This window comes from Leptonychotes weddellii, chromosome 9 (genome assembly GCF_054177405.1).
Source record: "Leptonychotes weddellii isolate Sample4059 chromosome 9, ASM5417740v2, whole genome shotgun sequence".
Taxonomy (NCBI): Eukaryota; Metazoa; Chordata; class Mammalia; order Carnivora; family Phocidae; genus Leptonychotes; species Leptonychotes weddellii.
The window spans coordinates 4,383,589-4,400,378 of record NC_138377.1 but is presented as its reverse complement, the minus strand read 5'-3'; the positions used below and the strand labels follow the sequence as shown (position 1 = coordinate 4,400,378).

General features: G+C 58.8%; 1 protein-coding gene across 1 annotated transcript in view; it reads left to right on the top strand.

Annotated features, from left to right (window-relative positions):
- HHIPL1 (HHIP like 1) overlaps window positions 1-12,568 on the top strand; it is a 22,865-nt gene extending 10,297 nt beyond the window's left edge. The window contains exons 3-6 of the mRNA XM_081829732.1: window positions 2,065-2,287; window positions 5,229-5,310; window positions 8,680-8,762; window positions 11,022-12,568. Of these exons, the coding sequence (XP_081685858.1) occupies window positions 2,065-2,287; window positions 5,229-5,310; window positions 8,680-8,762; window positions 11,022-11,557 (924 nt within the window). The 3' untranslated portion in view covers window positions 11,558-12,568. The remainder of the gene's footprint in view (window positions 1-2,064; window positions 2,288-5,228; window positions 5,311-8,679; window positions 8,763-11,021) is intronic.
- The last annotated feature ends 4,222 nt before the right edge of the window (window positions 12,569-16,790 follow it).

Sequence of the window (16,790 nt, the reverse complement as noted above, 5' to 3'; positions counted from 1 at the left end):
AGGAGAGGGGTGAGGGTCAGAGGGAGAAGCAGACTCCCTGCCGAGCAGGGAGCCCGATGTGGGACTCGATCCAGGGACTCCAGGATCATGACCTGAGCCGAAGGCAGTCGCTTAACCGACTGAGCCACCCAGGCGCCCCACCCCTGGCTTTCTGTAAAAAGCGGAGTCCAGGTGCGCTGTGCGTGTGAGCATGCGCAGGTGCAAGCCCACGTAGCTGCTCTCGGACCCCGACCGCCCAGCCGGAGCCAAGCAGGTCTCTTCCTCCGGGAGGAAGTCTGGAGTCACATCTCAGCAAACACCCAGCCCGCCCCCTCTTCTCCTGATACCTTTCCTGAGCCTTGCTGGCTACCTCAAGCAGCGCCATGAAGGCACGGCTCCCGACGAAAGACGGGATGGTTGTTTAAGTGCAGATCCGTTGGTCTTCCCCTCCACCCGAGGTTCATGGGCTCCGGGCCTGACCGAGGTTCCGAGGGGCAGGGAGGGCAGAGGTGGAAGGTCGGGGTGGGGGGAACATGAACACCTTCCTCGACGGACTCTGGGCCACCTGGCTTCTGGGGAAAACCAGGACGTGTCTGTCACTGCACTGACTGACTGCGGTTCCAGGGAGCATTCGTTTGGAAGAGGCCGGAGAGGTCATTCTGCTGGGGAGGGGGTAGCTGGCGCTCCAGCCAGGGTCTGACCATGGGGGCCGGGGGCGCCTTGCTGCCCAATCCCCACACCCTATGGCAGTGCTTCCCCACCCACTGAACCCCTAAAGGGTGTGTGTGTGTTTGCATGAGGTGGGGGCTGGGATGTGTCACACCCCAACAGGTTTTGGAGGGAGAAAAGAGAGCATATCTCCTAAGCCTGTGGGTCAGACTCTCCCAAAGAGAGCTGTGGAGCCTCATGACCACCTCATTCTCCCATTGTACAGAGGAGAAAACTGAGGGCCCTAGAGGCCCTAGGAAGACATACACTTGGCACAAGGTTTAAAAGTGCTGCTGAGGGGCGCCTGGCTGGCTCAGTTGGTAGAGCACGTGGCTCTTGATCTTGTGGTCATGAGTTCGAGCCCCATGTGGGGTGTAGAAATTGCTTAAAAAAAAAGTCAAGATTTTTAAAAAAATAATTAACTTTTTTCTCTTTTTATTTATTCATTTTTAATTTTATTTTATCTTATTTTTAAGTAATCTCTACCCCCAACGTGGGGTTTGAACTTATGACCCCAAGATCAAGAGTCACATGCTCCACTGACTGAGCCAGCCAGGCTTCCCGAAGCCTCTCTTTCAATGTCTGATTCTCCCTTACCCCTTCTGCTGTTCCCCAGGGTTGCTGAAGTCACCTGACCACAGAGATTCAACTAATTTTGCTAGCTTTTCCCAAGCCCTTCCACTGGGTCGGGCTTTGTGCCAGCATTAGGGCAACAGAGCTGAAAGCACCTCGCACCCGAGTCAGGGAGACAGACCCATGCTTGGTCCACTCCAGTCCGGCCTCAGAGAGCCCGTGCACGGTGCTGGGGGTGCCCAGCACAGGGGCAGTCAGGAGGGCTCCCCAGAGGAGGGTATATCCAAGCAGGGCCTGGTGATTGACAGGTGCAGAAGGGAGTAAGGGCAAGATCAGCATATTCTGAAGATGCCGGAGCTCCACCTCATGCTCCGGAGTGGAGACAGCTCCAGAGTCTGCACGAACTTCTGGTCACCAGCCTTGGAGGATTCTGCAGCTTCTGACTGCCTCCTGTGGGTCAGCGGCTGGGGCTGAGCAGAGGGGGCAGGGGACAAGCTGGTCTCCTTCCCCTGCCCTTTTCCGCTGCATTGGAGGTACCCAGTGAAGACTGCACGCTGGGCCAGCTTTATGAGAGCACCGGATCCTGACCACTGGGCTAGCAGGGAACCTCAAGGGCCAGCCTTACGGATGTGCAGCCCTTGTGGATGCACAGATCCCATGCTCGGAAGGGCCCACACTTGGTTTAATGTTCTGCTATCGCTGCCTTGAAATCCTTAGTACTTTTTGAACAAGGGGCCCTGCATGCATATTTTACCCTGGATCCTGCAAATGCTGTATGGTCCTGGTTGCATGGATAATATATGAGTGGGTGGATGGATTGTGGGTGGGGTTCCCCTGGGCACCCTGCCAGGCATGACCCCACAGCTCATGCTTCTTTGCAGGCGTCTGATGTCCCTCCGAGAGAACCTGGACACAGGCCAGTGGCAGTACAGTGAGATCTGCATGGGACGAGGCCAGACCTGTGCGTTCCCGGGCCTCATTAACAACTACTACCCTCATATCATCTCCTTTGCTGAGGATGAGGCTGGTGAGCACTCCTGAGGCCCCGAGACCTCTCCGTCCAGGCTGCATGCCTGGGACTGATGCCCCCACCCTGTGGGTCCTCTGGCCTGGGTGGGATTCCAAAGATGGAGTCTCAGGCCTGAAACCCCCTTCGGGCCGGGGAGCAAGTGTGCAGTAGTCTGAGACCTCGCTTGGGCATCGGTCCTCACCATCCTGGGCTTCTGTCTCCTCATCTGGAAGGTGGGAGCAATGTCCCAGCCCCCCAACTCCCTGCAGGGCTGCTTCTAGGCCGTGGAGTGAGCCGACCAGGAAAGGGTTTGTAATGGTGGAAATGCAGGTGCGTGGGGGAAGAATGTATCCCAGAAGTCTACTACCCTGGGTTCCTCATGGCCAAGAAGTCTGGCCTACGTAATTAAGCCACATTATCTTCAGAAATTGGGTAGACACCGCCTTCTTGAACACCCTTTGTTGACCCACTTGTTAGTGGGTTCTCATTCAGGCTCTTGTATTTTCAATGCAAGGAACAGGGAGCGAGGGGAGAGGATAAGGGGCCATGGAGGCTGGATCTTGCTCCAGCGTCCTGCCTTTGTCCTTGGCCCCAATTGTCCCTGGACAAAAGCTGAGGGGCCCCCAGTGGAGCCTGGAGGATGCTTGGCAGGGTTGCTAGGCAACGCCCACCCAGGGGCCTTTGGAGGGGTGTCCCCTGCAGGGCCCAGTGCCCAGAGCCCCCAGGCCTAAGTCTGGGAAACCTTTGTTGGTTGACACCCTTCACAATCTAGATTTTCAAAAGGGCAGCCCCAGCCCGCACTGCCCTCCCAAGCCCACTGGGCCTTGAAAGCCCTTTCTTTTGGTCAGTAGGGGGTTAATGTGTTTTGGAAGGAGGTGCGCCCCCCACCCCCCACCCCAGGGGCAGGGCCTGGAAGGTGCAGTTCCCAAGGGGCCCTTGTTCAGGCCTCCGAATGACATCAAGTAACCGATAGCCGGGAGGAGCCTACTTGAAATCACACGGCCCGTGGACAGCGTGCTTGTGAGCTTGGGCAGGCCGCCCCTGGAAGGCACAGAGCCCTGGGGTCCAACACAAACAAACCTCCCCCAGCCACCGGCTCCAGCTCTCTAGTTGTTCTTCTGACACTTGCAAATTGCAAAACAAGGACCTCTGCTGGCCTGGTGTCCTCCGGAGACAGCACACCACAGAAGAGGGCAGTGTGGCCCTGGGTAGGGCTGGGCAGTGCCGGCGGGCCCCCCCTCCCCGTGCGTGGGGTTGGGGGCCAAGGAGTGTGCCTGGTGCAGGCCTATCCCTTTACAGAGGTGGGGGTGGGGGGTACTGAACCCGACCTGGCGCCTGGAGGCCTCCCAGAGCAGGGCCCTAAGCTCGAGCTTGGCCAGCCGAAGGGAGGCCACGGAGAAGGGCATTCCGGGCAGAGGGAGCAGCGCGTGCCGGGCGACTTGGGTCGCTCCAGGGGGCTGGAAAGTAGGTGTGAGGGCTGCACAGCTAGGTGGGGACAGCGGCTCCCAGAGGCCTCTCTTCAGAAAGAGGCCCAGAGAGGGAAGCGACAGCCCAAGACTGCACAGCAAATTCATGTCTGTGCCTATGGGTTCTCCAGCAGGGGCTTTCTTGCCAGGGTGTGGTTGTATCACCTTGGGGACCAATTAACCACCCCCAGCACCCCCACCAAAGCAGGGCTGGTGCTCCTGGAGGGGAGTCAGAGGTCACTCAGCACTCAGCATCCTGCCCTCCCCAGCCCCCAGCTCCCCACCAAAGCTGGGTCTACCCCAGTTACACAAGTTGGCCCCCCAAGCGTCTTTGCCTTTGTGGAGATCCCTGGGTTTCCTGGGCCTTGATTCTCAGACGCCACCCCCATGCAGCCCTCCTTGACTGCATCGGTCCCCACAAAGATGCCTTCCTCAGAGTTCTCACCTCTCTGTCTGTCTTAGTCTCTCCTTGGGGACCGCCCCCATCTTCGGGAGAACGTTCAGTGTCCTCTTGCAAAGGCAGACATATAAGCATGGCTGAACCACCACACTGAATCACACATGGGAGGTGTCTGTGCCCCCCAGCCACCATGTGTCCTACACGTGAGGGCTTGGGGGCAGCAGACATTCCTGAGTTCCAGGCCTGGCTCCACCACTCACCAGCTGTGTGACTTTGGAAAGTCACTTAACCTCTCTGAGCCTCTATAAGATAGGAATAAAGAAGCCTATTTCCTGGGCAGCGAGAGCCAGGGGCTGGGATGAGGGTGAGGAGGGAGAGAACTCGCGTTCACTGAGAGCATCCGTGGTGCCAGGGGCCCTGAGAGGTCGAGGACACTCGACTGAGGCTCCAAGTGGGACTGTCCCAGAGCTGCCGGTACTCCCACGGGGCTACATGCAGGGGCTGGGGTTCACACCAGGGACCCCCCAAGCGTGTACTCTTGTGCCCGTCACCTGCCCGGGAGGTGCCTTTGGGTCAGTGGAGAGACTCTGGCCTCAAGGCCTTGGCGGGACCCGGATCCTGGAGGATGACTGTCATAGCAATGACAATAGCTAATATTGACTGAGCATTTACTCTGTGCTCCTTTAATCCTTCGCCCATGAGGCCTCCCGTGGTAGGGATAAGGAAGCGGAGGCTCAAGGAGCCCCATGTGCCTGGAGTCACCCAGTAGCAGTCAGCTAGGGAGCTGGGCTGTGGACCCTCACTTGTGCCCAGAGGTTGTGTGCGCTGGGCGTGAGGCCAAGCAGGGACCAGGGCGGGGCTGGGTCCCCAGCAGGAGGCAAGAACTTGGCTAAGTCTGGGCAGAGCGGCCGGCAGCTGGTTCTTTCTCGGCCTCTGGTTCCAGCTCTGGGCGCTGAAGGGCTACACAGACCTCCTTGAGGTTGGGGTCCCTTTCAGAGCCTGAGGGGAGCTGGGGGGTGGCCCGGGGTCAGGGGCCTGGCAGGGACCATATTCCAGGCAGTGTTCTCACTCCTTGCCTGGTTTCTCGCCCAAGGGGAGCTGTACTTCATGTCAACAGGCGTGCCGAGTGCCACAGCGGCCCGTGGGGTTGTCTACAAGGTGATCGACCCTTCCAGGTGAGCCCCGCCCACTGCACTGCCTGGACTCTTGCTGTCTGCCAGGACCCCCCCCCCCCACCCCGTCTCCATTGTCTTGTTGTCCTCTCCACCACCCCCTGGGAGGGTATGACTCATAGCCCCATTTTTCAGAAGGGAAAACAGACCCAGAGAAGGGAAGTGACCGGCCAGGTCCATAGTGCTGGTGAGGGGCAGACCTGGGGCTCAAAACTGGATCTGCCGCCTCAAATCCAGCTCTACTCATGGTAGGAGGAGGCCAAGGATGCCGTCTGGGCCAGATAATCACGGGCTTGACCTGGCTTTCTGGCCTGCTCCCCACCTGACCCCATCCTTTCTCCTCTCTGACTCGCCCCTCACTCCTCATTTCCTGGGCCACCCACCCCGGGCACCACCTCCCCCAGCCCTCAACTTGCCTGCGACACCCTGATCTCCACCTGTCCCCACCACGGGGCTGCCCTCCCCCGGCAGCCCCACCTTCCCCTGGGGAAACCAACTCACTGGCTCCTGTATGGAACATGCTGGGCTTTCCGAACACCTCCCTGGCCCTCCCATGTCCATCTCCATCTGCTTTGCTTCTACGTAGAGCCACTAATTCAGTGCCAGGTGCTGTTCTGACTCTTTCCATGTACAACTCCTTGACTTCTCAGCTGCTTAGTTTACAGAGGTGGAAATCCTATAAAGGCAGGAGCCCCCCTCCCAGCCAGAGCCAGAGCTGGGCTTGGGACAGGCAGCTGGCTCCAGAGCCCCGCTCTGACCCCGTGACTGCATATTGCCACCCCTTGACCCTTAGGCCTCACTGTCTCTGAGGGGCCTTTCCCTCCAGGCCTTGTCCAGTGCTCCCCCTGGCTCTCACCACTCAGACCCATAATCTGTAATCTCCCCCTGGCTCGGGAGTCTCCAAGGGCTAAGACTGCCCTCTCCACCCCTTCAAAGTCAGTGCCGGCCCTGGGCCTGGCCCGGAGCACAGAGCAGAGACTCTGGGCGTGTTTGACCAATGAATGGATGATCTGATTTCTCAAGCTCCTTCTCAGCCCTTCAGTTTTGCTTCTCAGCTGGCCTCCCACCGCTCTGTACCTCCTTTCAGCACCTGGGCGAGCAGCCCCACATGTGCACAGCTTGCGCCCACCCCCAGCCCAACTCCCCCCACCCCCCGCCCCGGGCCCTCAAAGAATCCACTCACATCCAGCAGCCCCTGATGTGGACAGTTATCCTCATCTTTGAAACATCCTGGATTTGGAGACATCCTGAAACACCATCACTCTTTCAAAAAAATCATTTTAAGAAATTAGAGTAGTTTTAGATTTACGGACAATTTGCAAAGATAGTTCCGAATTTCCCATATATCCCTCTCCGATGTCCTCTGTCATTAGCATCTTGTGACGTCATGGTACGCTAGTCACAGTTAATGGACCGATGTTGGTACATTCCTATTAATTAAAGGATTTCTCTAGTTTTCCCCTACTGTCCTTTTTCTGCTCTAGGATCCTACCCAGAATCCCACATTCCCTTCAATCATTGTGTCTCTTTAGCTTCCTCTGGTCTATGACAGATTCTCAGACATTCCTTATTGACCACACTGTTTTTTTTTAAACACAAACCTATTCATTATTGACATTATTTATCAAGAAACACATAAGGACTTCCTCCTTTCATCCCTCCTTCCCATTTCCCCAAGGTCCCCCCGGCTTCATCTGCTAGCGCCCAGATTTATGGCGATGCCGAGGAACACATGCAAACTTTGCATTTTTCTTTGTTCGTTTTCCCTGTTTTGTATAAATATTTCCACGTTGCAACATCACTCTTGAAAGCGTCATTTTGAATGGCTGTGTAATTGGCTATTGAGTCACTGGGCCACAATTATCTTACCCGTTCCATGGACATTAAGCTTATTTCTCTTTTTTTTTTTTTTTTTAAAGAGTGCTTCTCTAAGGAAATATCACATATATGGAGCATGTAATTCATGTCAGAGGCTGCCTTAGACCCACCCTCTCCTTTTGCCACGAGGTACCTTTCTTTCGCTATTGGCTCATTCTCCCCATGCAACGGAGGGGACCCAAGGCTTAGGGAGTTCTGCTCAAGGTCCCCTGGAGGGAGGAGCCAGAAACAGGCTAGACTCCTTCCCTTCCTGCCCTCCCTCATCTCTTTTGTGCTTCTCTTTTGGAATGCATATCTTTCTTTGCACCCACAACATCCTGCATAGAGGCTGCATTACAGAACACGGGAATGAAGAACTGCGGAGTGGAAGAGTGGGGTGGGGGCATCCATCACTGCCCAGACAAAACCACTGTGGCATTTAGGGATGCATCTCCTACCTTTTGCCTAAAAGATTTTTTTTTTTACATCATTTCCTTAAGGAACAAAACCGTGCTGGGTCTGTCTGCAGCATGTGGATATTATCCGGGGTTCAGAGCAAAACCCACTCTTTCCGCAGCTTTGGGAAGCGTGGGTGACTGGCTGTGTTTCTTCAGCCTCTGGGGGGAAAGACCCATACCCCTCCTCAGTTTCCCTCTTTGGCCAAGCCTGTCTGGAAGCCACCTCCTGTCACATGGCCACTTCACCCCTCGGGCTTTTCCATTGTGCTGCTGGAACCTATTGAAGTCTGGACCCATGTGGGCCAGTCCCAGAATAGGGTCGGTCCCATTCAAAGACTCAGATCGACAGCCAAAAGCTAATTAAAATGGAATTCCATGCCTTACTTGTGCCCCTTGGAGATGTCAGAGGAGACCCAATTCAGAGCCCTGGTAACCCTTCTCAGAAGCATCTCTCCGCCTCCCCCCCCCCCCGCCTCTCTGAAGCCCCGCCCTCACCCCACCCCCATCCCTCATCTCTGCTGCCAGCCCTGCGGCTCTCTCCGACCCTTTATCTTTAGATCGGCTTACCTTTCCCTCCGATGCGGCAGCACCAAAATCCAGGGCCAGAGGGGCAGAGAGAGAGAGACTCTCCTCAAAGGCTGTGGGGTGCAGGGGCCAGGGTGGGGTGCAGGGATCAGGCTGCAGTCACAGTTACAGCAGTGGGGCTGGTGGTGGAAGGAAAGGGGCTGTGACATTTGATCACGTTCCCAAGACAGTTCATGCTCTGAATCAGAAGCTCAGCCTCTCCTGAGCCACCGGCCCTTGGGCTCTTGAAAAGCAGACACTGAGTGGACACCTGGCAGACCGTGATACAAGATTTCTGCCCTGGGGCTGGGCTCCCAGAGCCCTGGGGGCCACGCGGTGGGTGCCCCACCAATGGCCACCATTGTTGTTTGCGTCCCCCTCTGCCCAGGCCTGAATGCACAGGTGCCTGGCTGCCAGGGGAGAGTGAGTGTCAGAGGGACATGCTCAGGGCAGGCTCCCAGGGTGGCACTCATGACCTCCTGTGTGTTGGCAGACGGGCACCACCCGGCAAGTGTCGGATCCAGCCTGCCCAGGTGAAGGTGAGGAGCCGCCTCATCCAGTTTGTGCCCAAAGAAAGTAAGTGCCTGCCAACAAGGACGCAACGCGGGAGGGGAGCTCCTGTGACCCGGGGCCCAGCTGCTCCTCCAGCAGATATGGGTCCTTCAGGCTGGCCCTGGATGCCCTTCCTGGGCCCCGATGCCTAGCACTGGGAATGGCACCCGTTAGATATTCAGTTAACGTGGGTGGAGCTCCTTGAACCCAGGCGGGTGAGTGGCCCCAAGAGGCTGCAGACCTCAGAGCGGGGCAGGGGAAGGGGAGGGATGGCTTAAGCCAGATACACTCAGAGCCCTCGGGACAGACAGATAGCGGGTATATCTGTGTGAGAGCAAGACTGGAAGGAGTCATTCTCGATGCAGGTGCCGCAGGGGAGGGGGCATCTGCCTGGGGCTGCCGTAAGCTGGTTCTGTTTGACAAGTTTGGTGGGGAGGGAGGTGGGCACAAACCCTCATGACCTGAGGGCCAAGCAAGGCCACAAATGATGACCCCTGGCATCTGGGGCCAACTGAAAGGGCAGGCGTGACGAGGGGTCTGTGAGGGGTCTGTTCCCCTGGGCCCTGTGGGAGCATAGAGACAGTGCGGTCAGACCATCCAGTTCTTAAGAGAGGTGGGAAATGGATCCATCCATCCATCCATCCATCCGTCTGTCCATTCACTTACCACACACGCGTGCTTCCATGGGGACATACTGCTGAGCAAGACAGACATGGTCCCCGCCCCCTTAGGTTGTTACATACAATCTCTCCATTTGCAAATTTTGGCACCTTTGGCTCAAAATCTTAAAAATCACCCTGCAGGCCAAAGGAAATCCTTCAGTGGGCCCAGTGGGCCCAACAGATCGAGGACCCATTGGTGGACTGAGGGGCAGGGGAACAGGAAGAGGGGGAGGCTGGGCACCTGGCAGCTGGCGGCGGGCGGCCCTGAGGAAGGGGAGCCCCCAGCAGAGGACAGTTGGGGGAAGGAATGAGCTCAGTGTTTGGGGAAGTTAATTCTAGCTGCAGTTGGTTTCAGGCCTGGGCCAGTTTTCCATTCATTCAGCAGTTTCTGGCACTTTCAATCATCACCCCTTCCGTGCTGGATGCTGGGGCCATAGGAGAAGTCAGAGCAGGCCCTGTACTGGCTGGGACAGACAGAGAAGTCACTTATTGTCCCAGGGCTGTTACAGAAGTGTGTGCCAGCAGCCATGGGGCCCCAGAGCAGTGCAGGACGGGGGTGGGGGTGGGGCGTTCCCAGAGGCTGAGGGTTGAGGCTGGAATGAAGAGGAAGGGTGCACTGTGGGGGGGCCGTCTGGGCAGCGGGACCAGCAAGAGCCAAAGCAGACCGGGGAGCTGGAAGTCCTTCCCTGCGGGTTGAGTCGGGGCCAGGGTGCAGGGAGGGGGAGCATCTGGCCCACGTCCCCGTGCTCCTGGCCCTGACCTGCTCCTGGCCTTGAATCAAGGCCCTTCGTCAGCTGTCATCTCAGCTGAGGTGGGGGGTTAGAGGGCTTCGGACTGGTGACCCTGGGGTCCCTCCCCATAGTAGGGGAGTAGTCTGGGAGTTCGCCTCTCCAGACAGAGTGTCTCATGCGGGGTGAGGTTTATCTCTGTGGCTGACCAGGGCTGAGTGTGAGTGTTGGGGTGCTGCCGGGACAAAGGGAGTTGCCCACCTCAGCTCCCCATGCCTATTGTATCCAGGCCTTGTGGTGGGGTAGAAGGTTGGGGTACTCTGCCCCCTCTCTCTGGTCAGGGTGGGCCCCAGCCCCCAGCCAGCAGCCTTGGGAGCGTGGAGGGGAGACTTCACCCTGCCCTGCCCGGCCCTGGGCAGGCCAGTTCCCATCCTGCCTGTCTGCCTGAGATCCTCAGCAGGTTTTCTCCATCAGTGGGCCTCAGCTTCCTCACCCCTGAACCAAAGACTGGAACCAGAAAAGGTCACTTGCTCTGAGAAGCCCTCCCAGACACTTCTCTTCCACTGGGCTCATGAGTTAACAGTGGGAGGGGCTGTCCCCCCATCCCTGCTCCCAGACTAGGGACTCCCAGGAGGGCACGACTGGGGGTGGGGCGGGGGGGACCCCAGAAGCAGACTGGCACAAAGCAGCTGCTAACGAGTGTTTGCAGAATGACTGAAGAAGCACCCCGCAGCAGCTCCAGGCTGGTATCCCCAAGAGGTACCCCAACCTCAGGGTCGGACTGGAGGGCAGAATGAGAACATCTTTCCCTAGGGGTCTGCATTCCGTGGTGGAGAGCTGGGGTGGGCTGGGCGGCTGGGGTCCCTCTGACCGCACGCTCTTCCTCCGCGCAGAATTCATCCGGAGGGCAGAGAGCATCCCACGGCCCACAGCGCGTGCGCCCACCCAGGCACCCCGCCGCAGCCGCCCCACAGCTGCTCCGCCCGCGCTCACCCCGCGGCCCGCACGGCCCACCCGGCGACCCGGCGGCCGGAGGGGTGGCGGGCGGCGGCGGGGTCGACCAGGCACGGCGGACCCCGCGCCCTCGGACGGCGCCGTGCGCCTGGTGCGGCCCGCGGGCCTGAGTCCGGGCCGCGGGCGTGTGGAGGTGTTCGCGGGTGGACGCTGGGGCACCGTGTGTGACGACGCCTGGGACACCAAGGCTGCCGCCGTCGTGTGCCGCCAGCTGGGCTTTGCGCACGCCGTGCGGGCCACCAAGCGCGCCCAGTTTGGCGAGGGCGGCACGCTGCCCATCCTGCTGGATGACGTGCGCTGCGCGGGCAGCGAGCGCAACCTGCTGGAGTGCACGCACGCCGGCGTGGGCACGCACAACTGCGGGCACGAGGAGGACGCGGGCGTCGTGTGCAGCCACGAGGACCCTGACCTGTAGGCGAGCACCATCCGTCCGGCCGCAGCCTGGCAGGGCCCCTCCGCCCCGAGCGCGCCTGGTGCGCGCACAAGCCTGCGGGCAGAGGGGGCCCATCTGTAATGCTGTCCTGTGGACGCGCGTGAGGTGTGTGCAGTGCTCCCGTGCTCTGTGTCCCTGCCCACGTGTCTTCCGCAGACCAGAAGCCACAGTGTGTTGGGGTCTGTGTGGTCACGAGCCCCAGGTGTTCTTTTCTTACCTCCAAACATCTCCGGCACATGCAGGAACACAGTCTGGCCATGGATCCTCAGCACTGAGGGCTACCACCCTTCAAGGGCAGACATGGTCCTTGGCCGCATTAACAGAGGCATAGCTGGCAGATTGAGGGAGGGGACCAGGCCTGTCCTGCCCAGGGTTTGAGTGGAAGGCCCTGGACCATCTGGAGCGTGGCCTACAGAAGGTGACTCAGAGAGCATGGGCAGGTGGCCCGGCAGGTAGAGGTGCTGAAGAGAACAGGAAGGCATCCAGTGGGGCAAAGGGAAGCTGTTAGACCGTTGAGCCCAGAGTGAACTGTGGGCCATGGCCGTCTGAGCGAGGATCAGGGCTGCCTGGGGGAAGTGAGCATCTGGGGAGGGCTGGCTGGGGGAAGGGGGTTCTGAATGACCTCTGGGAGAAGCCTCTTGGTCATCTTGGAATTCATTATCATGCTGGGTCCATGTGGATGCTCTGGGGACAGTGCTGGGGCCCCGGGCCCTGAGACTTGACTCTCCAGGGCTCACTGGGACAGAAGCCACCCACCTGGCCATTCCAAGCACCAGGACCCCCCAGTGAATGAGGGGGGGGGCATCAGGTTTCTCTACTTTAAAGGCTGTGTTGGGGCCACTGGCACCACCTTGGTCCTCTCTATCCCCACGCTGCTCAGTGAAATCCCAGGGTACCCTCTGATTCCTCCAGCATCCCCCCCAGGGGTCCAGAAAGACTACTGATGCTCTGTCACCCGAAGCTGTGCCAACAACGTGACTGTTTACAACCCCCTTCCTGCCTCTTCTCTCTGACCTGTACTGCCTGGGGGCTGGAGGTGGAGGTGGGGGAGGGGGGCTAGGCCTGGAGCCTCCCTCCTGCTCACAGGTGGGAGTTCCTTTGCCCACTAAGGGCCTCCACGCTGGCCCCGTGTGTCAAGTACAGTGGGGCATGGTCTCTGACAGGGGAGCACAGAGGAGAAGCAGGTGGTCACTGGGCAGTGGGGACAGGATATAGCCCATGTCAGGGTCTGCTAGGGCTGTGGGGAGCGGTCATCCCAGCGCAACCTGTCCATTATTCTGAGAGCTGAGCCGGCACCTGGGGTGGTACGCCCAGCAGAGGCAAGGGTGCAGGCAAGTCTGGGGGGGGTCTCCTGGCTGCTCGCTGAAGCTGAGTGTGGAGTACGGGACTGCCGAAGAAAGCTCAGGGCGACCTCTCGGACTCCCATACTTCTGCCTTGAGTGGGGTCGGCAAGGGCCCTGGGCCCTGGCCGCTTGCCTGGCCCCGTTGAGCCCCGCCTGGAAACCATAGCCCTGCCATTGAGCGTGGCCTGTCTTCGGGGCACCGTTGTAAGGACAGTACGGCACGTGTGAACTCATTTGAGGCTTTGAACAGCCCTCTTCTCCTCCTTTTACAGATGGGGCAACAGGTGCACAGCCAGGGAGGAGAGAAGCCAAATGAGAACCCACGCAGCCTGGCTCTCACACTTGCTGGTACCCTGACCGTTCATTGCCCTGCCTGACACTAGGGCTGCTAGGCCAGCAGAAAAGGGGGCTTGGCCCAGGGGATCCCCCGGGGCTCCTGCCCACTGTGGGCTGGGAAGCAGCTGATGGAGACCCCTGCCTCCTCCCACTGCCCAGCGGTAGCTGGCAGGCATCTTCCCTAGATACGGGGAAATTCTGAACAGTGCTAGGAGCTGGGAGGGTTGTACTCTTCACTGCGCCCATGGAGAAAGGAGCCCGGGAAGCTGAGTGTCCTGGGCCTGTCCCAGATAGGGTTGAGCCCAGACTAGAGCCCAGGGAAGGGGGGTGGCCCTCCAGAGCAGGGTAGCACCATGGCCCTACCCAGTGGGGTATCCAAAGCTGTTGGTCCCCCTGGGCCCAGAATGGTGTGTGTGTGGGGGGGTCATGCAGCCTCTTCCTGGGGCTCCTCCATGCTCTTCCCTGCCCTTTCTCGCCCTGTCGAGCCCCTTCTTCATTTCAGAGCCTGCTGGCAGTGGGGACAATGATGCCATCAGGTGTGGCCTGGGAAGTGGGACAGAAGTGATGGGGGGCATCTCCCACTGCTGCTCAGCGTGATAGCCTGGAGCCACCATCTGGGGCTCCTGGTACCTTCCCCCAAGTGCTGGGGTGGTCCAGCCCTCAGCTGGGCTGGAGTGTCACTATTGTTTAGGGGGCAACTGGGAGCTGTCTCAGGCCCCTGCACTCCTCTGGGTGGGGTGCTCCACCCTCCAGTCCCCCACCTCCTGACCCCTCAGGCTCCAAACAAGGCTTAGGCTTCAGCCTGACTCCTGACAAGGAGGTTGACACAGACTCACTGCCCCTTACCTAGTAACAAGGGTGGACAGCTGACATTTGCTGAGCACTTACTATGTGCTAGGCACTGTTCTAAAAGTTTTACTCAGTATTCACTCACTTAATCCTCATATTAAGCCATATGAGGCAGGTGTTCTGCTCACCCTTCATCATACAGATGTGGAAACCGAGGCCCAGGGAAGCTTTGTTACTTCCCAGTTGTCAATAGTCAATATTTGAAAGCCGGCAGTAGGGCCCTGGAGCCCCAGCTTTGGACTGTCACCCTGCTGCCTAAAGAGCATTGAATTCAGTGTCCCCCCCCCCTTCCCATCGGCCCCTGTCATTGTGCAGATGGGGCACAAGCCCTAAGAGTGGCAGAGCTGGCTTCAGACTCCCTGTCCAGTGCTCCTTTCACTCCACTGCCTACAGCTGGCTGCCGAGGGAGCATTCACAAGTGATTCTGTCCCCAGGGACTTTGATCCTGCCTCGGAGTCCTCCAGGGTCTCTGGGGATAGGGGCTGACACTGGCCAAGGCTCCCTCTGCTCCCTGTCAGCCTCTGCCATCACCCCCTGTAATTGGGCTTCCAGTCAGCAGGTAGAGTGATCTCTCGGAACCTGGCCCAGAGAGGGCCCGCCTCCACCCGGCATCACACAGCTTAGTTCTTGTGCCCTTGGAGCCCGATGCTGCAGGGATGTCCCAGGTGCGGCTGGCACCCAGGACTGCATCTGTGGTGTCAGCCTCGGGGAACAACACTCCGGGTCCCTGACAGGGCCTCGTTTATTCCTTGTGTGCCTGCATCCCCCTAACAGGCCCGAGCCACGCCAGGGCCTTGGTCCCATGTTCAGAGGGGAGGTAGCTTTGCACCACTCCAGGGAGCAGCCCCTTCAGAGCAGGCAGCTTTCGGAACCTGCAGCCTCCCTCAGTGATTCCTGCTGGGGAACAGTTCTTCTTCTTCTTTTTTTTAAGATTTTATTTATTTATTTGACAGAGAGAGAGAGGGAGAGCATGCGCGTGCACGCACACAAGCAGGGGGAACAGCAGAGAGAGAAGGACAAGCAGACTCCCTGCTGAGCAGGGAGCCCGATGTGGGGCTCTATCCCAGGACCCTGGGGTCATGACCTGAGCCGAAGGCAGACGCTTAACGACTGAGCCACCCAGGTGCCCCTATTAATGAGATTTTTAAAAACATTTTTTTTATATCCAATCAATGTAACCCAGTGTCTGTTTTACACACACAGAACATCTCAATTTGGACCAGCCATGTTTCACGCGCTGGATCGGCACATCTGGCCAGTGGCTACCATATTGGATAGGGGTGTCTAGACCTTTCCAGGGAAGGGGGACCAGCTTGTTGGCCACGTGCTTCCAGGCAGCGCCCTCTGCTGGCAGCTTGTAGTGCTGCCTGCCCAGGCAAAGGGCCTGGAGACCCACCTGAGCATTGGGGTGCCCCCTCTCTCATCACTCCCCATCTGATCACAGGAGAGCTGGGAGAATCAGATGAGGTGGCAGTGGGACATCAGTAGACTTGGTACATGGGGAGGGGACACTGGTCAGGGACAGGGGTGCTCTGTTGACAGAAATGTTGAGCCCTGATCACATTGAGCCAGAGGTTACTGGTGTTGAGTGATGCACCAGAGAATATTAATGCCCATTCCTCTCTTTAGCTCTAGTTGGACAGGCTTAGGCTCACAAAGGTACCCTGAGGCTCCCCCATGCCTGCCTCATGTGAGACCCCAGACTGTGCCCAGGGCAGTTTAGGATCTGTCTTCAAAAAACAGTGGTTGAGGGGTCCTCCTTCCAAATTGCCCCCAGCCCCTGGAGCTTTCACAGCCCAGGAGGGGCTGTCTAACCTGCCTACCCCCATCAGCACCCGCAAGCAGGACCAGCCAGCCGCTGCTCCTCACCGCCACATGGGGGCGCCACGGCAAGCCAACGTCTCCCAGCCCCAGCGGTAGATGCGTCCAGCTCCCCGCGCCGGGATGGACACCCAGGCTGCGGTGGTCGGGGACAGAAATCCTGTCTCTTCTGGGTCCAGTTCTTAAAGAGTGGCCCTCTCCGTCACCCTGAAGCCCACACACCCCTCACAGTCATGTCCCTGCTGGGGACTGTCCCTGGCTGCACCTGGGAAATAGGTACACAGACCTCAGTTTCCCAACACCCCAAACCTCTCCGGGACTGGCCCACGAATGGGGCAGGGGCATGTCCCCTTCTCAGGAACCCAGCAGCATCTATCTTTGGGCGCCTCCCGCAGCCCGTTGGAGTTTTACTGGGACTAGGAACGTGCACACCCGGCCCTTCCCATCCACTGCTCCCACTCTGGGTGCCCCCCCCCCAAGTGTAGGAATGAGAACTAAAAGTGCAGAGCTGGGTATCGTCTGTCACACCCGAACGGGTGAGGAGAAGGGGGTTACATAAACGGGAGGAAGTCTCAGTTATTACTTCACAAATACTCTTTGGCCACCGCGGGCACGTTTGTCGCCTTCTGTGGAGGGCGACCTTGCGCACCCAGACTTGCACGCCCTCCAACTCCGGCTCCTTTTGACCTGGGTCAACGCCTCCGACCCGACTTTTCCTGCGTCTGGGAGGCTCTGGAGGCGCCGAGACGCGAGGAGGGACGATTCTGGTCCAGCCGTGCTCTCTTCATTCGCAGACACAGCCTCCCTGTGTCCCCGGGGTCCTCGCCACCTGGCCCGTGGGCCCCGCGGGGCGACCATCGGCGCTC